Source organism: Prionailurus viverrinus, chromosome B3, assembly GCF_022837055.1.
Source record: "Prionailurus viverrinus isolate Anna chromosome B3, UM_Priviv_1.0, whole genome shotgun sequence".
In the NCBI taxonomy this organism is placed as follows: Eukaryota; Metazoa; Chordata; class Mammalia; order Carnivora; family Felidae; genus Prionailurus; species Prionailurus viverrinus.
In genome coordinates this window covers 55,602,271-55,625,795 of record NC_062566.1, presented here as the reverse complement: position 1 = coordinate 55,625,795, position 23,525 = coordinate 55,602,271, and the positions used below count along the sequence as shown (strand labels likewise).

The 23,525-nt window shown below is 40.3% G+C and overlaps 3 protein-coding genes across 13 annotated transcripts in view; 2 read left to right on the top strand and 1 right to left on the bottom strand.

The window, feature by feature from the left end:
- TMEM62 (transmembrane protein 62) overlaps positions 1-8,580 on the top strand; it is a 33,911-nt gene extending 25,331 nt beyond the window's left edge. For all 6 annotated transcript variants that reach the window (XM_047862252.1, XM_047862257.1, XM_047862258.1 and 3 more), the window contains 4 exons: positions 245-329; positions 2,070-2,174; positions 4,145-4,263; positions 7,728-8,580. In XM_047862252.1, coding sequence (XP_047718208.1) covers positions 245-329; positions 2,070-2,174; positions 4,145-4,263; positions 7,728-8,054 — 636 coding nt within the window. In that variant the 3' untranslated portion in view covers positions 8,055-8,580. The remainder of the gene's footprint in view (positions 1-244; positions 330-2,069; positions 2,175-4,144; positions 4,264-7,727) is intronic.
- Positions 8,581-8,692: 112 nt separating this feature from the next.
- The window catches only part of CCNDBP1 (cyclin D1 binding protein 1), a 16,768-nt gene continuing 1,935 nt past the window's right edge, over positions 8,693-23,525 (top strand). The window contains exons 1-12 of one of the 4 annotated variants that reach the window (XM_047862260.1): positions 8,698-8,931; positions 9,121-9,180; positions 9,473-9,552; positions 12,358-12,439; positions 13,183-13,279; positions 13,459-13,532; positions 14,328-14,404; positions 14,725-15,005; positions 16,056-16,116; positions 17,335-17,381; positions 17,638-17,748; positions 20,506-21,174. In XM_047862260.1, coding sequence (XP_047718216.1) covers positions 8,823-8,931; positions 9,121-9,180; positions 9,473-9,552; positions 12,358-12,439; positions 13,183-13,279; positions 13,459-13,532; positions 14,328-14,404; positions 14,725-15,005; positions 16,056-16,116; positions 17,335-17,381; positions 17,638-17,748; positions 20,506-20,515 — 1,089 coding nt within the window. In that variant the 5' untranslated portion in view covers positions 8,698-8,822 and the 3' untranslated portion in view covers positions 20,516-21,174. Of the gene's footprint in view, positions 8,932-9,120; positions 9,181-9,452; positions 9,553-12,357; positions 12,440-13,182; positions 13,280-13,458; positions 13,533-14,327; positions 14,405-14,724; positions 15,006-16,055; positions 16,117-17,334; positions 17,382-17,637; positions 18,114-20,505; positions 21,175-23,525 lie in introns of those variants that run through there. The other 3 variants (XM_047862259.1, XM_047862261.1, XM_047862262.1) reach the window with 3 other exon arrangements.
- EPB42 (erythrocyte membrane protein band 4.2) overlaps positions 18,959-23,525 on the bottom strand; it is a 22,356-nt gene continuing 17,789 nt past the window's right edge. For all 3 annotated transcript variants that reach the window (XM_047862248.1, XM_047862250.1, XM_047862249.1), the window contains 2 exons: positions 21,797-21,930; positions 18,959-19,267 (listed from right to left, as the gene is read on the bottom strand). In XM_047862248.1, coding sequence (XP_047718204.1) covers positions 19,105-19,267; positions 21,797-21,930 — 297 coding nt within the window. In that variant the 3' untranslated portion in view covers positions 18,959-19,104. The remainder of the gene's footprint in view (positions 19,268-21,796; positions 21,931-23,525) is intronic.

Below are 23,525 nucleotides of genomic sequence, written 5' to 3'. Positions count from 1 at the left end.
ATAAAACTACCGTGTTTCAATATGGGTCTAACTATCCAAATTCTGAAAGAGTAATGCTGAGGCAATCTATACTTTTCTTTTTTGATGGATCAGTTGTTTTGATTCTCTTTGGTCGTATATTTTTCTTATATAGTTATTTCTGGTAGTGATGTCATTTCCACTTTTGTTAATGAGGCCATTTTAAAAACCTTAAATGAAGTTGCACCTCTGTATCTGTTTCACATTAACGTTGATTTCTCTGCAGGCCCGGGTCCTTTTTGTGATGATTGTGTTGGTCCAGCTCACCATTCTCATTACTTTTAGGTGTCAAGGATATCCAGAGCATAAAGGTAGTCATGGTTCCTTTTATTCTTAGGAGACTTCATTTTATTTTTTTATTTTTTTTATTTCAAAAAAAATTTTTTTAATGTTTATTTATTTTTGAGACAGAGACAGAGCATGAATGGGGGAGGGTCAGAAAGAGAGGGAGACACAGAATCCGAAGCAGGCTCCAGGCTCTGAGCTGTCAGCACAGAGCCCAACGCGGGGCTTGAACCCACGGACCGTGAGATCATGACCTGAGCTGAAGTGGGACGCTTAACCGATGGAGTCACCCAGGCGCCCCAGGAGACTTCATTTTAAAGTGTCATATAATGTGCTCACCACCACCAATATAAATACCAACATAAATTGTCTTTGCCTGAGCTCTGTGAGGTGCAGTCTTCAAACTTACACGTTTTCCACACTACTTGATCTTTTTTAAAAAATTCAGGTTTTTGGTGCTACATTGCAATAATATGAAGCTCAACCAGAATCGGGGTGGGGGGGAAGATATCACAATATAGCTCAAAATGAGCACACATCTCTGCCAAATATTGAAGATCTTCCACAGTCAGGTCCTATCTAATTAGCCATATCTTCAACCAGTTACCTGTATTTTAACATCTTCATTTTTTTTTTTTTTTAATTTATTTTTGGGACAGAGAGAGACAGAGCATGAATGGGGGAGGGGCAGAGAGAGAGGGAGACACAGAATCGGAAACAGGCTCCAGGCTCTGAGCCATCAGCCCAGAGCCCGACGCGGGGCTCGAACTCACGGACCGCGAGATCGTGACCTGGCTGAAGTCGGACGCTTAACCGACTGCGCCACCCAGGCGCCCCAGTTACCTGTATTTTAGCCTGCATAATTTTTCACTGTTCTCTACACACACCATATTCATTTCTGCTTCTGGGCTTTTGCCTAGGCTATTATCTCTAATTCATTTTTCTAAATTTATCTAAATCTTAGCTTCCTTTAGGGCTCACCTCAAACCCTCTTTTTCATACAATTTTCTCCATTCCAGATCATAATGAACTCTTGTTTCTTTGAATCCCTATCGTCCTTCCTGAAAATTAATGCTGTAGTTGGTCAGTCACCTTGCTTATGTAACCACTGCAAATGTATATACACTTTCTTTTCCCTTGAGGATCTGTGGTCCTTTAGTCTGTGGGCACAGAATGGACCTTCTCTGTGTGAAGCCCAAACACTTGGCACTTTTGGCACTATATTTTAAGAGAAGTTAATTTGAAGAGCTTTAGAGATCTCTTTCAAATGGAGTAAGAGGATAGCTGTGAGTTAAGAGCTGTGTCACATATGGGAGAGGAGTATTAGATATTCATACTTAATATTAGACTGGAGAAATTTTGATATTTCTTTGATATACTTTTGATATCTTTTCATATATCATTTGGAAGTGTGTACATTTGGATACTAAATCCCACAGAAAACAGAGACTTGTCATACTTTGAGCATAGCACTATATTTCAAACCTACATGTTTAATCATGGGAAAAAGTATGTGCACATGCATATGTGTGCGTGTGTGCACATGTGTGTCTCACAGCTATACCATTGCTTTGAACTTCCTACGTTCTACAATTCTAAGTGAACTGACTTATCAGAATTCCCGCCAACTTCTGAATTTAAAGTGGCATCATCTGTATAGTTACCATATAACAAAAGATTTGCTGAATGTATAATAGTCCATGGAAGTCTTCTAGAAAATGAACTGTATGTGTGCTTACTGGGTTTTTCAAATTTATTCTGTTTAGGGTCTCCAGGATTTATAAATTTGGCCTCATTTTCCCTCCACGTCTTGAGCAAACTAAACATCTTCTACTATTCTGTGTTGTTGCTAACCCTATATACAGTACTGGGTAAGTCAATTAGGAAACTTGAGATTGTGGAGAATTCTGCCATATATGGAGAATTTTGACAATAGAGTCATTTAGGCTCTTGAGAATGTAATGAACAGCACATAGTTTCTGTATAAATCATTTCCTGGAACATGGTCTTGGGAAATAAAGTTCTTTCCTAACGTGTTTAAAGAACATATAGTTGACACCGAGTTAACTTAAGATGAGAAGACCGTTAAGGAATTAGTGTGTAGAGAGCAACCTTCTTTGACTACCTTAAAGTTTTATCCTTTATTTCATCATGCTTTTTATTCCCTTTATTATCATCATAATGATAATCATAATGATTATCTTCTGAGTTAATCATCTCTTCTCTCATTAGAATATCCATTGAGGTCTTAATCTGTCTTGTTCAGTGCTCTATGCCCAGTGCTAAGCACAATGTGTTGCATATAGTTCAATGAATATTTAGTAATGTGTGGCTCTTAAACACTCAGCTCAAAAAAGAAAGAAACTGAGATGAGCAGTGAGTTCAGGCATATCCGAGTTCTTCCGTTATATTATTATACCCAATATTTAGTCACTTAGCCACTTAGGGAAACAGAAAACACTGTGAATCTATTTTTAAAGCTTTTTACTGATGTCCCTTAGTGACTAAAAGTCAATTAGGAGTAGATTAGCCTACTTGTTACTTAGTCTTGTGCTTTTATTCCACCTCAGGACTTTTCTTTGCTCACTAGTAAACTCCCACCAGAGAACAGAAAGTAGTTAAATTAAAAAATATATAACACTTTAGAATTCTGTGTAACAAACTATGGCAGATGGTCCTTTGGAGGTCAGTTTCCTTGTTCTAAGCTAGGTTGAAGCTATTTTAGACACTTGTCTTGCACTAGAAGGTAAAGCAAGTGATTTGGTTCCTGGCTGTAAAAGAAAACATTAAATGGGCTGAATTTTGCTCCATGTTTAAAAGTTGAAACTTGCAGGGAAAACTTTTTTAGACTCTGTATCCATTGGAGGTTAAATAATATACATCTGAGAAAATTACCTATGACTTTTTAAAGCTGAACCCTAATATTACCAGCAAATGATGGTATTTGCATTTTGAGAACGGAAGTCTTGACTGTCCATTAATCATTCTTGACAATATAGTAGTTCCAGAAACCTGCACACTGAGGAGAAGTAAATAATAGGGCAGAGAGAAAAGTCATTCTGACATTCTAAATGAAAAGCAGTTAAATTTTGTACATGTTAACCTTGAATGTGTAGTTGATGTACAAAGTAATGGCTTGGGTCAGCAAGTAAAGGTCAAAATACATTCATTAATATTAATAAAAAAGAGAAGTGCATTTTAGAAAGATCAAAGTGGGTGAAGTTTATTGCTTAAAGGAGTAAATAGTAGTTACCTAGAAAATTAGTTTCCGTACGTCTTTGCTTCTTAAAGGAAATGGTAATGCGTTATATTAGATTACTATTGCAACAGAATCTTCTAAAGTTTCTGAATGTACTCCAGTCTGTTTCTGGAATCTATTCAGGTACAGCATGTACTCAGACAATTTTATAATTAGACAATTATGGAGCAAAGGAGCAAATGGTTGGCTAGCTAGGACATAGGGTACAACATAGAGATTAGCAAAGAAAAAAAGCTATGCCAGTACAATGCTTCTAAATTTCTTTTTTACATTTATTTATTTATGAGAGACAGAGCACAGTCGGGGAGGGGCAGAGAGAGGAGACACAGAACCCAAAGCAGGCTCCAGTCTCTGAGCTGTCAGCACAGAGCCCAACACGGGGCTCAAACTCACAAACTGTGAGATCATGACCTGAGCCAAAGTCGGATGCTTAACCGACTGAGCCACCCAGGCGCCCCACTAGTACAATGCTTATAGATGACTACTCTCACACTTATTATTCCCATAAATGCACCTTGTGATGTATATAATCATGATCACAGTTATTTAATCTTCTGCTTTCCTGTCCATTGCCTCTTTCAGGACCATGGTTTATTGGTGAAATCATTGAAGGCAAGTTGGGTTGCTGCTTTTCCTTTGGGATCTTTGTTGATGGACATTTCCTACAAGGCAGCCTAACATTTATAGTTGGAATTCTGCAGGTAAAAAGTCAGAAATGGAATTTTAAAACATCTTGGCTTTTTGGACTAATTGCATAACAGTTTTGAATTAAATCCAATCTCAAACACTATAGATCATATTTTCTAATTTATTGGCAGGGTAATCTTTAATATTTGTTGTTTTATTTGTTTTTGAGTGCTTCTTAAGCTCGCTGTTCCACTACTCTCTAATAAACATCTAAAATACATTTTGCAGTCAGGGTTTATAAAAAGTGAAATAGATTTTTGTTTTTGTAGTTTGTTTTACTGTGTTTTTCCATTGATAAAAAATGAAATATGGGACTTATAGTAGAATAAATATAAGTAAGCCAAAATTGATTATGATAATGAAGAAGGAAAATGTTTTAGAGGGAAGAAAGGAAAAATAGACACACACAAAATGGGTTAATTATCCCGTGGAAGCTGCACTGGGTAAGAACCAGGCCTAGGCTTTTTAGTGATGTCTTAGCAGCATACTTGTTTGGGAAAACACTGATAGGTTAGGTTTACATTTGGATTAAAATTCCTTTAAAGCAAACACACAAATAAAAAAAAACTGACCTGTAGCAAATCTCTGTATATAGGTTTGAAAAGTATTTACCTATTTATTTATTTTACTCACCTAATGGGACTAAGGTACTAAAATCTCAAATGATGATCTCATGTTTGGGAAGAGATCCAAAAACATTGTTAAAAATGAGTTAACAGCCTCATAACAGGGCAATAAAGCATAATCAGGATTATAGACAAAGAGGGAAGACTTCTGCCTAGTAAACACTGACCAAAGACCACAACATTCTTGGTATAGCAGCATTTTATTTTATTTTATTTTATTTTATTTTATTTTATTTTATTTTATTTTACTTAATTTTTTTAGGTTGAAGTATTCTTTTTAATATAACTTATTGTCAAATTGGTTTCCATACAACCCCAGTGCTCATCCCAACAAGTGCCCTCCTCAATGCCCATCACCCACTTTCCCCTCTCTCCCACCCCCCATCAACCCTCAGTTCATTCTCAGTATTTAAGAGTCTCTTATGGTTTGCCTCCCTTCCTGTCTGTAACTTTTTTTCTCCCTTTCCCTCCCCCATGGTCTTCTGTTAAGTTTCTCAAGATCCACATATGAGTGAAAACATATGGTATCTGTCTTTCTCTGACTGACTTATTTCACTTAGCATAATACCCTCCAGTTCCATCCACGTTGCTGCAAATGGCCACATTTCATTCTTTCTCGTTGCCAAGTAGTATTCCATAGTATATATAAACCACACCTTCTTTATCCATTTATCAGTTGATGGACATTTAGGCTCTTTCCATAATTTGGCTATTGTTGAAAGTGCTGCTGGTATAGCAGCATTTTATGTGTGCATAGGTCCCGAGTCTGGTTCAGTTCTCTTTTATGTATTATTACATAAATATGTAAGGAGGCTGTCTCTCAGGAGTACTCTTACAAGTAAAACCTGAGCCTTACTAAAAGGTGGTGTTTATATTCATATTTTAATAAATAGGACACTAATACTGGATTTTATGTATCATCTAGGCCTGTGGCTCCCAAACCTGTTATCCCTACCCTTGACTTGTTCTCTGCACTTCAGGTGCCTATATATCCAACTGCCATTTCACATCTTTCCTTAAATCTCTAGCAGCCATCCTCAATATTACGTGTCTAATAGGAACTTTAGTTTCTACCCCAAACCTGTTCCTCCCTCATTTCTTTCCAATTTCAATAAATGGCTCCACCATTTACCTAGTTTTTCTAGAATGTATCCTTAATTTTTCCCTTTCCTTGTAATATGCTGTATTAATTCATTAGCAAGTAATCCCTTGTTTGATCTCCCTCCAATGCATATCTTGAATCCATCAATTCTTTCCATCTCTGTTACCACCACACTAGTCTAACTCATAATTATTTCTTGTCTGGGCTACTGCAGTGACCCACAGGCTAGTCTTCCCACTGCTGCTTTTGCCTCCCTACTGTCAGTTTGCCACACAGTGTCCATTGTTGTCCTTTCAAAAGCTTAATCAGCTCACTCCTGAGCTTAAAGACCTTTAAGCAGAGTCGTGACATGATCTTGGTCCCACTGACTGCCCTAATTTCCATCCGGCTCATCATGTTCCATGTTCATGGGCCTTAAATAGGCTAAGACCTCTCCCACCTCAGGGGTTTACATTTGTGTCTTCTGCCTGGAATGCACTTCATTCCCCTGAGTCATTCCTGTTCTTCAGGCCTCGGCAAACCCATCTCTCAGTTACCCTCTTGTGACCCAGTTATTTCCTTCATTGAATTTATCACAATCTATAATGATTATTTTTTTGGTCTCTCTCTCTCTCTCTCTGTTAGAGTGTAAGTTCTATGATGCATCCTTTCTAAGTTGTTCACCACTGTGTCCTCAGCCTAGAGCCTATCACAGTGCCTGCCATGTATTGGGAGCACAGTAATTATTTGGTCAATGAATGAATGAATCACATGGCAGCTAAATTTGAATTATAACTTAAATCTTCTGATTCTCATTCCAGTATTCAGCGTGCTACTTCAATTAAAAATACATGGGGCGCCTGGGTGGCTCAGTTGCTTAAGCATCCAACTCTTGATTTCAGCTCAGGTCATGATCTCACTGTTCATGAGATTGAGATCCGTGTTGGGCTCTGAGCTGACAGCACAGAGCCTGCCTGGGATTCTTTCGCTCCCTTGCTCTTTGCCCCTCCCCACTCATCCCCTCTTCTCCTCCCCCCCACCCCAAATAAATAAATAAACTTTTAAAATACAGAGATAATGGGGGAACCTGACTGGCTCAGGTGGTGGAGCATGCAACTCTTGATCTTGGGGTCATGAGTTTGAGCACCATGTGTGGTGTAGAGTTTACTTAAAAAAAAAAAAAATAGGGCTCCTGGGTGGCTCAGTCTGTTAAGTTTCCGACTTAGGCTCAGGTCATGATCTCATGGTTTGTGGGTTCGAGCCTCACGTCAGGCTCTATGCCGACAGCTCAGAGCCTGGAGCCTGCTTCGGATTCTGTGTCTCCCGCTCTCTGCCCCTCCCCCCACTCTCACTTTGTCTCACTCTGTCTCTCAAAAATAAATAAATGTAAAAAAATTTTTTAAAAGAATAATAAAATAAGAGATTAAAAAAAATAGTGATGCCTATGTCCCCCTCACTCTGCTAAAAAGGAGTGTGTGTATGTATGTACATATACTCAGTTCATTTCCAGCTTAAACATTACTGAGGGCTTCAACATAAATGATACCTACTTTTAAGATGAACAAAAGGATACAGGCAAATGTACAACTAACTATAAGTCACCTCTTGCTGAGTGTTATAAGCAACTGCGATTGAAGCATAAACAATCAGAGAATCAACCCCCAAGAAAGAGAGCAACATATTGTTAGGAGCCACCAATAATGTGTTAATGAGACCTGGCCCCCGAAGGTCTTGCTAATAAGATAATACCCTGTTCTGTTTCTCTTTCCAGCTGGCATTTTTTAACATCCCCTTGATGGTTTACCTGTGTTGGAGCTTGTTGCAGCGGTGCTTTGGTCACAACTTTCGGTCCCATCTCCGTCAAGGCAAATACTTGAAGGTTATACCTATTCACCTACTTATGTTACTGCTGTACATCTGGCAGATCTATTCCTGCTATTTCCTTCATATGACATATGGCACTCTAGCTTTTTTCTTCTCCCCTTTGCGGACCTGGTTGACACTGTTAACACCTGTTATCATTCGTTGTGTGTGGACACTGAACTCTACCAAGCTTGGAACCTTCATAGCGCAGTTAAAAAGCCACTTAAGCTCCTAAAGGCCATGCCTCACCATCTGCCTCTGTAGCCCAGGCCCCTGGCCCAGCAGCAGGTGGAAGGCCAGTGTTGATGGGCAGGCTTCAGGGAGTTGCTGCACCTTGGACACCTGGGAGTTGGGGAGGATTACCCACTACTGATTCCTGCAGAATGGACTACAGAAAAATCTCTAAATAATGCCATGATTCCTTCCTTCTCCAAGAAGGCAAAGAGTTGATTTACTCTTGTGAAGAGAAAGTCCTAATCAGGAGATCCACAGGGCAGGGGCTGGGTGTGTGAATGGTTGTATCAGAAGCCCACCGTATTTTTTACGGTTACTTCACGTAAAGTACCTAGCACAGTGTGTGGAACTCCGCAGCTGTGAAGGGTGCCACTTTAGGGGCAGGGAACCAGTGTGAACTTGGGCCCTACCCTGACTACCCTTGAGGTACTAGCTCCCAGTCTTCTTTTCCCTCGAGGTTATGGGCTCTCTGCTTCTTTAGGTGGTTTTTTCTTTTTTTTTTTTTTTTATTCTAATCAAATAAATGAATGATGGGTAAGAACTCCGACTGAGTTTTGTGTGTGTGTGGCCCGGCCTCTGGGCGGGAGGAGGCGTGGCCGGGCCTTGGGGGAGGAGCACAGGTGTGACCCGGCCTCTGGGGGCGGGGTGGGTTGGTTGTTGCCGGAAACGAACCCGGGTCCGTGACTCCCGGAAGTAGAACGCCCACAGCAGAGCGGCTCGGCAGCTTCCGTGGCCGCCTTTGTTTGGAAGTTCCAGGCAATCTTCTGAGATGGCGAACGCAGCCGCGCCTACAGCGGCGGTCCCCACCCTAGCTCCGCCTTTGGAGCAGATCCGGCACTTGGCAGAGGAGCTGCGGTTGCTGATACCTGGAGTGCGGGGTGAGCTGATGCCCTTGGGACGGGCGACGGCAGGGGCGGGCTCGGTTAGGGAACCCGTCGACTGTGGCGCCGGCGGGGGCGGGGACAGGGGCGGAGAAGGTGGGGGCCGGGAGTGGCCTCGCTTATCTCTGCTCTTCCTTTTGCCCCTCGCCGGGCCCGCGTGCCACACCCGCGTGCCACACCCACTAGTCGGCGAAGCCCTGGAGACCACCAAGGAGTTTAATCCTGAGACGTTTTGGAGGAGACTCAGTGAGTGCCTCTCCTGTTGGGGACTTGCATTTTTCATCCCTTCCTGTGTCCTAGCCCTTTTTCCCTCCCGCTTTTGCCCTGCCGCATCCTCTCGGTGGGGATACCTCACCTTCCTCATCCTGAGCACTTCGGAAGTTGGAATATAAAACATAGATTTGGGGAGGTGTTTTTGAGGCTTCTCAGCCGATAAGGGTTGAGAGGAAACGCATCATCCGCAAAGTCCCAGCTGCAGCTGCAGGCTTATATTTTTGGCACTAACATATTGGCTCCAGCCTACTCTGTCACCCCACAGATGAGGCAGCTGTGAACGTGTCAAGGGAAGCTACGACTCTGACCGAAGTCTTCTCTCATCTTCCACTGCCCTCTCCACAGGTGGGCTTTACTTTTTGGAATTTTTGTGCTGCCTCGTTATTCATTAGGAATCCAATCATTTTCTTTCCACCTTTTCCACTCAAGCCAGGGGATTTATTTTCCACACCTGTTAAATAAGATGGCAGTTCTCACTTCACAGGATTGTTGTGAAGACCAAATTGCCAAGTGCCTTCCTTACCTGGACTAGGCAGATCTTCTAAATAGGTATTGGTTCAATCCGAAGTTCATCCTGGTTATTTCCTTTCTGATATATATATATATATTTTTAAGCACTTGCTGTTTGCTAGGTGTTTTCACATCCATGATTCCCATCTGACAGCTGAGTAAGCAGGCTTATAGGCTCAGGTAAATAAGCAGTGGAGCTAGGATTTAAATTAGGGTCTATCTGATGTCTAAACTACACCTTTTCTGTTATACTACACAATACTCTTTTTATATTGAATTACTTTTTATATTTAATCAGTAACATATTAACAGTATAAATTCAGAAGATGTCAAAGTTAAGTGTGCTAAAAAGTTTATATCCCTCCTCCCCGGTTCCTTTTGTATTGTTCCATATGTATTTGATGCATGTACACACTTACATGTATATGCCTGCTTTTTACACAAATGTTAGGATACAGTACACACTTTTCTGGGCCTTCCTTTAAAAAAAATTAACATGGCCTGCAAATTGATTTTTTTTAATGTTTATTTATTGATTTTTGAGAGAGAGAGAGAGAGAGAGAGAGAGAGCGAGCACAACCCAGGGAGGGGCAGAAAGAAAGAGAGAAACACAGACTCCAAAGCAAGCTCCAGACCCTGGGCTATCAGCACAGCATCTGATGCAGGCTCAAACTCACAAAGCGTGAGATCATGCCGTGGTCGGAAGTTGGACGCTTAACCGACTGAGCTACCCAGGTGCCCTTCACATTGATTCTAGCAGCACATATAAAGTTGCTCAGTTCTTTGTAATGCTGCATAGTATTCAGTAGAGTTGTTATAACCATAATTTATTTAACTGGTACTTTATGTGAACGTCTAAGCTGTTTCCAGCTTAGACTTGTAACTATTATAAACAATGCTGTGGTAAATTGCCTAATACAATCTTTGTGTATGCATGTATATCAGCAAAAAAAAAAAAAAAAAAAATCCCAGAAGTGGAATTTCTGGAGCAAGAATTTATGCATTTTTAATAACCCCTTATTATAAAACTGATGAAAATAAACATGGTGTTATAACCAGGTGTGCTTTATTGCCAGTTTTTCTAGAATGAGGTATACTTAATTTGGGAATCAGGTTATTTTAAAATGGCATATTCATTACCTTATTTGTTTTTCATAATAGTTTCATTTTCTTTCTCAGTCTATATATCCAGATGTTTCAAAATGAAAAAATATTCCTTTGCTGCACCTACAATGATAAACTCTCCCCCTAAATACCCTAGAGATCTATGATGAGAAAATAAGAAATGAATTATTTGAGAGCATTTTAAAAGCTTTGTGCAAGGAAGTCAGTATTTATTTCAAGGGGAGTATGACTATTACCTTACCTGTTGTCTCTTTTCTTTCAAATATATTTGGGATTCGCTGCTAATATTTACAGTTGATAGGATACCATGAGGAGGCAGCATGAACTATTTTTCTGCACATGCCTCCGACATTGGTTTCACTTACAGTTAAAAAGTTAGAATTTGGGGGGCGCCTGGGTGGCTCGGTCGGTTAAGCGTCCGACTTCGGCTCGGGTCATGATCTCACAGTCCATGAGTTCGAGCCCCGCGTTGGGCTCTGTGCTGACAGCTCAGAGCCTGGGGCCTGTTTCAGGTTCTGTGTCTCCCTCTCTCTCTGCCCCTCCCCTGTTCATGCTCTCTCTCTGTCTCAAAAATAAATAAACGTTAAAAAAAAAAAATTAAAAAAAAAAAAGTTAGAATTTGGTTTTGTTTGAATCATGATTGCTTCCTTAGGATCTTAACATGTCAGTCCTACAGAAGTATGGCTTTGTTTTTTATGTGTTTGGATGTTGAAGCAATGTCAATTGCCTCTGGTTACCCAGAGGATGAATATAAAGCTTTAAACACTTATTCTCACACATTGTACTTACCCACCATCCCAGACTGATAACAATTCATGGACTGGCCCCAATCAGTGGACCACATTTTATGTAGCACTGGCTTAGAATTTAGCGGAAAAATGAGGACAAGGAAGACAGGAGAAAGCCAGTGACTGCTTAGAAGGAAAATAGTCAACCTTGTAGAGTCCATGCTAATTTCTTTTAGGTGTGTGTGTGTGAGAGAGAGAGAGATCAGACACCTGGTTAATGGTCTAAGATAGGGTTCGCAGATTTTTCTGTAAAAAGCCAAACAGTAAATATTTTAGGCTTTGCAGGCCAGCTACCTAACTCTGCCCTTGTAATGTGAACACAGTTATAGATAATATGTAAATGAGTGTGGCTGTGTGCCAGTAACACTTTATTTCTAAAAACTGTCAATGGGCCTAATTTGGCCCGTGGGCCGTAGTTGCCAACTCCTGGTCCAAGATATGGTGAGTACTTCACAGCAGATCATGAGTATCGTGGGATGTAGAATATTAGGAATAAGTTTTTCCTGATGTTCCTTAATGTTTTATTGAGTTGTCAGCTCAGTCACGGGGCCAGCTAATTCCTCTCTGCTATGTGCTGAGAATAGTTCAAGGCCTAACTCAGAATAGGACTACAGAAAATGTTTATAGATGATGCTGTACAGATGTCTGCTCTCTTCTACAGCAAATGGACTGATCAATCTAATCCATTTCTTTTTTTTCATTCTGAAATTGATCCATTGCCTCATAGGAAACACAGAGGTTCTGTGAACAAGTCCGTGCTGCCATCAAGGCAATGATTGCAGTATATTATTCACTTCCCAAGAATCAGGGTAAGCCACTGTATACACATAAATGTTTGATTTATAGAGCAGATCTTTGCTAATATGACAGCTTCTGTCCTGAGACTCTTACCTTTTCTTCAATTTGAGCATGTAGTGTAACTTGCTCACATAAAATGCCCTCAAAGATAATATAATATCAGTGACCTCCATAAATAATGCTTTATGCTAAGATATGGATGCTGTGTTACCATCTTCCCTGCTTTGCCTGACTCAAAGGTTTTTAGTTTTCACTGGCTCCTCCCCCTCTAACCTATTATAACCACTATAGATGCTGGATCTATAGGGGCCTCCCCAGTCTCCTCCACCCATATGACATCACACGCTGTTTCTGAACTCCTTTACAAGTTAAGTGACCTCCAGCCCTGCCTGTAGGGTAATGCCTTGATTATAACCATGCCAAAATTATAAATGAATGCATGTCTCATGGATCTTTAGGGTTACTCAGAGATAGTTTAAACTTCAAGTGTTTCAGCCACAGTTGCCAAGGGACCATTGACCTTAACGAATGGATACATGCTGTCATGGAAGTATTTTGTTCCAGATCTCTTTAGGAGAGCACTACTCAGAAATGGTGGGAGGAGCAAGAAAAAGACATGGGGAAATACATAAGACCTGAGTTTTGTTTTGGTACTCACATTACTTTAAGTTCTGAAGGGCTTAAACTCTCAAGAAAGCAGATGGTGACTTCCAGAAAGGAGACCAGGCTGCTTAGTCTTTGGGTTTGGCTACAGGAATCACTCTGAGAAAGCTGGTACGAAGCACCACTCTGGACATCGTAGATGGCATGGCTCAACTTATGGATGCGCTTTTCATGACTCCAACTCAGAGGTAGTGATGCTACAATTGGGTTTATCAGTTAATGGGGTTCCTTGCTTCAGGGAGCGGAAAAAAAACTCATTTCAACAGCAAAGTTACTAATAGCTGAAAATGATGTCGAGCAGGATCATTCTTTTTTAGGAGCGAGGAACATTGATTATTGATATATCCTTATTGATTCCTTTCCCCAGCTCAGAGAACAATGACCTTATTTCCTACAACAGTGTCTGGACTGCATGCCAGCAGGTTCCTCAGATACCAAGAGGTGGGTGAGAGTGGGAAATGGGCTTTTGACTCTGCTGGCCAAAGCAGATAGTTCTCTCATATCTAGTTTGTAGTTTTGTAGCATGTGCATATTTTAACTTACAACTTAGTGGAATGCATATAGTTTATCAGTAACATCAAAAAATAGGTATTAACATTTTTTGCCAGTCTTTTTAGCTCTTATACTTAAAAAATTTTTTTTCCATGTTTATTTATTTTTGCGACAAAAAGAGTGTGAGCAGGGAAGGAGCAGAGAGATATGGAGACACAGAATCTGAAGCAGGCTCCAGGTTCTGAGCTGTCAGCACAGAGCCTGACATGGGGCTCAAACCCACGAACCATGAGATCATGACCTGAGCTAAAGCCGGACACTTAACCAACTAAACCACCCAGGCAACCTAGTTCTCATACGTTTTTAGCCCTCTTTCTGTGGCCATGTCTTGTTGAACAAATGTGATTTGTTCTCCTGGTCCTGCCCCAGGAGCAGTATTATGGGACACACTGAAGCCCCTATGAGGTAGTGCCAGCTGGGCCAAAAGCAGTGTTTGTCAAGAGGACCATGAAGAGGAACATCATGTTACCATTTTATTTCTTCTAGTGGTGAATGATGAAAAGCTTTTTAACTCCTCTGGTTATCCAGAGGATGAATATGAGAAAAATTTTATTAAACCACTGCTCTTGTTGACTATCCTTGGCACTCTTCTCAAATGGGAACACCATTGGTTGCCATTTGCAGACTTCACAGAATTGTTGGGTTTCTCCTCTAATTCTAGTGCTTCTGATTTTTCACTCGTAGATAACAAAGCTGCAGCCCTTTCAATGCTGACGAAGAATGTGGATTTTGTGAAGGATGCGCATGAGGAAATGGAGCAGGTGAGGGGACAACTCCGTGATCATAGATGAAACTATAAAGAAAGGAAATGTCCTGAGCATTAACTCAATAAGTCCCATCTTCACTCCTGGCTTTCAACTCCCATCTCCTACCCACACCAGTGTGTGATTTAGTGCCACTCCCCTCTGTCTACTGCTGGGCAAGGGGAGTGAGAACAGGGTGCTTGAACTCTGTAGCCATTAGTGAAGTAGCTGGCTGAGGTTTGGGGATAACTCAGACATGATGCTGAAAGTGTAAAAGCCTTGGTTTTTTGTTTTTTTGGGGTTTTTTTGGCATTCAAATATATCATGGCATGTCTTAGGCCGTGGAAGAATGTGACCCGTACTGTGGCCTCCTGAATGACACTGAGGACAACTCTGATAACCACGGTGATGAAGAGGATGATGGGTTGGGGTATCCAAACAATCGGGACTTATATTGGTCAGAGGAGGATCAAGAGCTCATAATCCCATGCCTTGCACTGGTGAGAGCATCAAAAGCCTGCCTGAAGAAAATCCGGATCTCAGTGGCAGAGAATGGGAAGAAGGATCAGGTGGCCCAACTGGACGACATTGTGGATATCTCTGATGAGATCAGCCCTAGGTAAGCGGAATCCCCACTTGAAACATGTGAGCAGCAGCATGTGACCTCAGCTTGTGTTGTCACCTTAAGCTTTTCCCCCAGTTTTTTATTTTGAACATTTTCGACCTACAGGAAAGTTGATAAAAGTATTGCATTGAACATCCATGTATCCTTCATCTATGTTCACCTGCTCACATTTTTTTCAATATTGGTTTATTTCTCAATGGATTAGATGTGCCATTTTTCTCCTGAACCATGTGAGAGTAAGTTGCAGACATCAGTGACATTTCACCCCAAATACTTCAGCACGTATCTCTAAGAACAGACATTATTATTATATCTGCGAAATATAACATTGAATAGAAAATAGTTACTATTCAAATGTCCCCATTTGTCTCTAAAATGTATTTTAAAGCCTTTTTTTTTTTTTTTTTTTTATCAAGGGGTCTGTCATAGTGTCACAGTGCATTTGGTTGTCATCTCTTGCAGTAGTCTGGTTTGGTTGTAGTCTCTTGCAACTATAACAGTCCCTATCCAAGAATCTAGGTCAGTTGTCTCACAGAATATCCAAAAATCTGGATCCATGTGATTGTCTTTTGTATGATTATAGATTATATTCAAGTTAAATATTTTTTTGGCAAGGAGGTCACATATTTGAGTATTTTGTGCTTCTCGTATCATATTGGGCAGGTGCATAATGTTAGTTTGTCCCATTATTAGTGGTACTAAATTGCATCACTTGGGTAAAGTCATGCCCACTTGAGTGACATCCATGGATGAACTCCACAGTTATTAAATTGATGGTTTCACATCCTCCCATTTTTAACTGAATTAATCATGTCCTATCATATAGGCCAAGGGAGTTTTTTCCCCCAGATTCCTAGGGAAATGGGGTAAGTAGGTATTTAGTACATATCAGTTGAGTTGATTCTGGTTGCTCAATTTAAGGAATTAATAGGCATTTATGGGACATTTCTCACATTCTCTCATGCCTTAATTGTGTACTGAAAACCACCCATTTCAGCTTTGTTCCTTTTTTTGTTAATGGTTATTTTTGCTTTCTGTCCTTAGTGTGGATGATTTGGCTCTGAGTATATACCCACCTATGTGCCACTTGACTGTGCGAATCAATGTAAGTACCAACTTGAGGGAATAGCTACTGACCTAAGTGGTAGAATTTCCCTAATTACTAATATTTCCTTTAAGCTATAGGAAACATATTTATTTGTTACACTAGGATGCCAGTACAACAATAATGTCACAGTTCTTACATGTATTTCTGCCTGATAAATATTTATTGAAGTTGAACTATAATAGCCATGAGTTCTGGTACTACTCTCTTCCATAACCTCTTGGGCAGTCACTTAGAAAAACCCAAAGACCGTAGAAGATGCTACTTTGAAAAAGAAAGTTTGATTTGCCGCAGTACTTTAGTATCTTCTCAACCTGAAGTTGTAAATATATGATTTCTGGTGTAGGCAAAACCAAGTGTTCCAGAAACATACTCTGTTCTAATATAAACACATTGGGTGATTTAACTACAAAAGGTCAAGCTGTTTATAAAAATCTGATTTTATTATATTCTTTCATGTCCTGAGTCCTGTGGTAGAGAGAATTCTATTATTTTTAGAGACTCAGATTATCTCTACAGTTACTGGAAAAAGAAATAAAACTACCAAATGGCTTATATCTTATATTCAGAATTTTCAGTCCTAAAAATATTTGATAAATTAGATAGTGGAAATTAAATTCATCAAATGTATCTTCACAGTGTGCATATACCTTAAAGTAGAATAGGATCCTTTTGGGCATTAACTTCTTTTTTCACATTCACTTTTTAAAAATTGACTTCCCAAGAAATAAACATCGTTAGCAATATGCCTTGTCAATTACCCCAAATAAAAAAAAATTAAAAGATGTAGTATATATTGGTGGCATATATATATCCTCATGTTATCTTGTTACCGGTATGCTTAAAATTCTGTACATAGAATTTTTTTAAAAAGGAACTTCAGCTGTTCCTGCTATATATTCAAAGCTATCAGCAGTTGGGACAAATTCAGGTTATATTCTTACTTTTTTCATTTTTTAAAAATTTAAAAGTATTAACAAATTTTTAAAATTTATAAAATGTTAAAGTAGCAATATTAATAAGATTTTGCTAAATAGAAAAGAATCCTATAATTCTAGCACCGTAATGTAACCAGAATTTTTGTTTTTGCACTTTCCTTCAAGTTTTTTTTTTTTTTTTTTTTCTGTTTTTTTATTACTTGAGTCTTAATATATCTTGGCTTTCCTTTCCTTTTTATAGTAGAGCTCAGGGTGAGTAACTTCTCTGTTTCTTTTCTAGTCTGCAAAACTTGTATCTGTCTTAAAGAAGGCACTTGAAATTACTAAGTGAGTATGAGGACTTATCCCCAAATAGCTTTTTTGAGAATAAACCTATCCAGTCATTCTCAGCTCCCAAAGCCCCATTTTAAGAAGTGGAAGAACGTGGGTATGATGTTTTCTTTCCACTTGAGTTGTGGAGCAGCTAAGTTTCTACAAAGAAACTTGCCTTCTCTTACTATAGTTTCCTCTGTGGTCCTTTTGAGGGTAGGTTTTCCCATGACAGTATAAATTTAACTTCTCTTTCTCCCCATTCCATTTTCAGAGCGAGTCATGTGACCCCACAGCCAGAAGATAGTTGGATCCCTTTACTCATTAATGCCGTTGATCATTGCATGAACAGAATCAAGGAACTCACTCAGAATGAACTTGAACTGTGAGTTTTCAGGCTCATTTGCACTCTCCATTCTCCTTATATCACAGGTAGCCTCTGATGTCTGCTTTTAAAATGGGGCTAGAATGCTTTCTGGATCAAAATGGAGTTCCTATCCATCCTTGTCAAGAGACGCTACTACCAAAGATTGTTGGTTAGGCCAGACTGGCAGTTATTTATATACTACATAAGTCTGATATATTTTTCTGTGCTAGATACAAAAGATAATTGCATGAGTTTGCATTTCTGAATCGTGTTTCAGAGATTCCTGCAGAAGCTGCCTTATTCCCTATTTGCAATAAAGTGTGTCAATTCATTGTTAAACATACTGATGGTCTTAATAAAATGTTGACCTGCTGGTAATTCAATAAGTAACCTTTCAAAGTTTCTTTCTGTCAGAAATACAGTGGGTTGAGACTAGCACATCGCTTTCATTTGGATTTATAGGTCTAACGGTCTGATTCTGATCAGAACTGTACTTAGAACAAAAACGCTTGGCTTTACTTCTTTAGAGAAGATGACTTCAAAGCCCCTGTGAGTACTTCAGTGTGTTATATAATATTATTCTTATCATTAAGTCCTTCTGAATATTATTCCATCCCAGTCTCCAAAATTATTTTTTGGTATTGAGCTCATTTGTTAGGTTTGTCCACCTTATTGAACAGATTTAGTTTTCTTATAAATACTTGTATTATTGTTTGGTTATATGTTACATGTGTCTCCAAATGTAAATACAACATTTTTATAAATCAAAAAATTTTAAATATATAAGAGAGTTTATATAATTTTGAGGGGCTTTCAGTTAGTCCTTTTGCACAACCTTCATTATATTTTTGCATTGGTCTGGACGATCACATACTGGGAAGCAAGGTGTACATCACCTGTAGTGATGTGTATTCTGGTGACCTGACTTGGGCCTTGTGCATGTGCTATAGGTCTCCACAACCTCTAATGCCAGTTCTTTACCTTACATAGATGTAACTTACCCCGTCTGCCCTTCTGATGTCCCCGCAGTCTTTTTAGGTATAATCAGCAACAGCAGGCATTCTTCTGAGCCATGAGTGTGTACTTGGGTTGAAATTCCTTATGTCAAATGAGTTTGAATTTACTTTTATGAAGTGCCATTCTATAAGTTTAATAAGAGTTGTGAACAGAAGGAACTAAAATCACACTGAGAGTGTCAAAGCAACGAAACAATGTAAACAAAAAAAATTACAACTTTGTACAAAAGGAGTCCAATTCTTTTATTTTTTCTTCCAGTACTTATTCTCTATATAGTTAATAGTTTTCATATTTCTCCAGTGGGCCAAGTTCATGTTATCAGCATCAGACTTTAATCATGGGATACTTAATGGAAGTTTAAGCGGGAAGTTCAGGGGCTTTCACAGTGATATTTCTGTAGTTGGTTTGGTTCTGGAACATATCACAGTCCATTTCCACAGTGAGCCTCTGGGGCCCTACCTGTGTCGGTGTGAACTGGAATTGGGTGTATAAGGTCTTTCTGGGCCACACTGAAGCTAATCTGAAATAAAGGAAAAGGCAGGTGATAGTTCTTTCCCATTGCTTTGCTGGCCCCTGTGACTCTTTCCCTACTTAAAGAGGTGAACTGTGAAGAAATAAACATTTAAGTACCTGCTGTTGAAACAGAAGAGGTTTTCAAGGGATACAGGAGCACTGATGCATAGGGGCACTTGTACCCCAATGTTTATAGCAGCACTCTCAACAATAGCCAAATTATGGAAAGAGCCTAAATGTCCATCAACTGATGAATGGATAAAGAAATTGTGGTTTATATACACAATGGAGTACTACGTGGCAACGAGAAAGAATGAAATATGGCCTTTTGTAGCAACGTGGATGGAACTGGAGAGTGCAATGCCAAGTGAAATAAGCCATACAGAGAAAGACAGATACCATGTGTTTTCACTCTTAAGTGGATCCTGAGAAACTTAACAGAAACCCATGGGGGAGGGGAAGGAAAAAAAAAAAGAGGTTAGAGTGGGAGAGAGCCAAAGCATAAGAGACTCTTAAAAACTGAGAACAAACTGAGGGTTGATGGGGGGTGGGAGGGAGGGGAGGGTGGGTGATGGGTATTGAGGAGGACACCTTTTGGGATGAGCACTGGGTGTTGTATGGAAACCAATTTGACAATAAATGTCAAGAAAAAGAAAGGAAAGAAAGAAAGGAGGGAAGGAAGGAAGGAACGAACGAACGGAGGAGGTTTTAAGGGAATACGAGACAGTAGCCTCCCTATGGTGAACAATTGCATGGTTGAGAAGAGAAACATCCTATTCTAAGGGCTTCCAAGCCGCATCTGTTATTTCTTTTATCACCTGTGACTTCAGTCGGGTCCCACTCTTGGTATTACCCGGGGTATGTTTGGGAAAACTTTGGTTTTGGAACCTTGTGTTGCTAAGTGCTGTGAGAATACAGTGGACATATACAGAAGATGTCAGTATGACAACAGGTGGTCTTTGGAGCCCTATCAAGAACCTCCTGGCCTACCTGTGGACCTTCTTACAGTGACTAAGGGCATAGTGCAGATTCCCTGTGAGGAGCTTTCTCCACAGTTGATCAGGGATACCACAAAAATGTAGTTGAATGTTGGCAGTCCCTCCTCTCAACTTATTGGCAAGAGTGATTCACTGAGTTTCATAAGGCTGAGGCACACGCTCAATAACCAAACAACTGTCAGCAATTTCAGGGATGGTAGGAGTAAGTTTCGTGAACTCTAAATTGTATACTGTGTTTTCAACAAAGGATACAGTGACACAGTGAGAGAAGAGGTAATGAAAGAAGATTCATGCAACATACTGAAACCAACAAGGGACTAATGTAGAGAACTCCTACAAATCAACAAGGAGGAAAAGCTGGAACACAAAAGAAAAGGGGGCAAAGAGAACACACCTTTTACAGAGGAGGAAACAGAAAAAGCTAATAAATATATGAAGAGTTGCAAATTAAAACAATGAGGTGATAGAGATATTACCATCTTTCTATTAGCCCGGAAGAGAAGAGAAAGCAGGGTGTTGCCAAGAGTGGAGGAATGGTAGGAATTCAGAAACTCATGTACTGCTGGAGGGAGTGTGGACTTCTGCAGTCATTCTGCAAACAAATCTGATAGTACCCAGTCAAACCAGGTCATGTTCTGTGACCTAGCAATAAGAAAATGCACGAGGATGTTCATTGCAATAGTATTTGTGGTGTTTGGGAGTTGGTGGCACTCTGGGTGCCTATCACTGTGGAGCAGAGAGTGGTAGGAAGTCTGGGATGTACACAGTGAAGCATTATGTTGCAGAAGCAGTGGATGCAACATATGCAGATGAATCTCAGAAACAGTTCTGAGTGAAAAGTAAGATTAGATATAATGTACATAAGTTAAAAATACAGTCTTATAGGGGCGCCTGGGTGGCTCAGTCAGTTAAGCATCTGACTTTGGCTCAGGTCATGATCTCACAGTTCGTGGGTTTGAGTCCTGTGTCAGGCTCTGTGCTGACAGCTCAGAGCCTGGAGCCTGCCTGCTTCAGATTCTGTGTCTCCCTCTCTTTCTGTTCCTCCCCTGCCTGTGCTCTCTCTCTCTCAAAAATAAATAAAGATTAAAAATAAAAAAATACAGTCTTTATAGCACACTTTTTACACATTCTGATGAAAGGATACACACACTTACAAAAGAATGCAAAAGGGGCTGGTGGGAACAGGAATAAAAAGGAATATTTAAACAAAATTTTGTATTATGATTGTCATTAGTAGAATGCAGTTCACTGGCTGCACCAAGAGGCAGCCTACCCTCCCTGTGATAGTCTCTAGTACTCAGGCCTAACCTCCCTGCCTGCAGAGCAGCGATCAGGGTCATGTGGGTACCCAAGGGGCACATAGCCTCCCTCACTCCTGTCTCCCAGGATGAGAGAGGCCCTAATTCTTTTAGTTCAACTTGCGGAGGTATTTCCTCTGTCTCGATGGACACGGCAAAAAGGCAGTCATTAATTTTGGGTCCCTGTCTTTCTGACTAGTTGAGGTATTTTAGCAGGATGAGAAGCTTGTAGTCTCTTACCTGTATCTCTTCTCTCTGTAAATGAGCCCCCTTCCGAAAATGGAGATCACACAGTCCTGCATGGGGACATCTAGGAAGTTATGGACGCTGACTGAAGCCTTAAGAAGTTGATATTGCTCTGTTGTTTCTGGCATCTGTGGGAAGAGGCAAAGCCTGAAGCAGATGTCAAGAGCACAGAGGCACAGTTACTGCTTCCCCTCCTAGGCATCCTCCCTGTACTCTCTTCAGTTACTCTTCTGCCTCTGCCTTCCGGACTCCAAACTCCAAACTTCCTTCCCAAACTCCACAGTTGACTTCTTTACCCCTCTATCTGATCTTCATGCATTTATTCTTACCCTTGATTCATGAGTAGCCATCTCTGATGGTGCCTCTCCTCCGCTTAGAAAGGTGAGGGGTAGGAGCACCTGGAGGGCTCAGTAGGTTGAGCGTCCGACTTTGGCTCAGATCATGATCTCACAGTTCATGAGTTCCAGCCCCACGTCAGGCTCCGTGCTGATGGCTCAGAGCCTGGAGCCTGCTTCAGATTCTATGTCTCCCTCTCTGCCCCTACCTTGCCCCCCCCCCCACCATCTCTCTGTCTCAAAAATAAATAAACATTAAAAAAAATTATTGTAAAGAAAAAAAGGTGAGGTGTTTCCCATTGTCTTCAGAATTCATCTTTGGTTGGCATTCAGAGCCCTTCATGGCCTGACCCCAATCTCCTTCGCCAGCCTCACCTGTTCTTCCCTCAACCAAATGACATCCCAGCACACCCCTCAGGCTCCCTTCTTTTGGGCCTCTGTGTTGAGTCTTCTGCCTGCAGTGGCCTTCCTCCACCTCTGCACTGAAGCTTACCTATTTTTCAAGGCCCAGCATAAATGCCACCTCTTTCCATTAGTCTTCCTCAAACCAGCTGGAATTAATCCCCTTACTTCACTTATCCCGTAGTGACTTTGTACCTCTATTTAAGCACTTACATAAAAGACCAAACATTATGTCTCCTTTACTTAATTATAATATAACCTCCTTGAGGGCTGGGACCAGATTGCATTCATATTGGCCAGGGTAGACATGGAAAGAGGATTATTAGATCAAAAGCCATAAGCCTTTGAAACATCCCATTTTTATGATCATGGGCATGATACTCTCTAGGACTGTTTCCTTATCTGAATAATGGGAATAGTTCCACCTCACAGGGATTTTGTATTAAAAGAAGTTGAAAATACATTGGCCTATGTATAAAGCAACTAAATAAACATAGGCTGGTATTATCCTTCTAACTATGAAGGCAGCAACTGGGGAGATCCTCATAAAAATCTTTAACCTGGGAATGCAAGCTAGTGTAGCCACTCTAGAAAACAGTATGGAGGTTCCTCAGAAAGCTAAAAATAGAACTACCCTACGACCCAGCAATTGCACTACTAGGCATTTATCCACTGGATACAGGTGTGCTGTTTCGAAGGGACACATGCACCACCATGTTTATAGCAGCACTATCAACAATAGCCTAAGTATGGAAAGAGTCCAAATGTCCATCGATGGATGAATGGATAAAGAAAATGTGGTGTGTATATATACAATCGAGTATTACTTGGCAATCAGAAAGAATGAAATCTTGCCATTTGCAACTACATGGATGGAACTGGAGGGTATTATGCTAAGTGAAATTAGAGAAAGACAAAAATCATATGAATTCACTCATAAGGACTTTAAGAGACAAAACAGATGAACATAAGGGAAGGGAAACAAA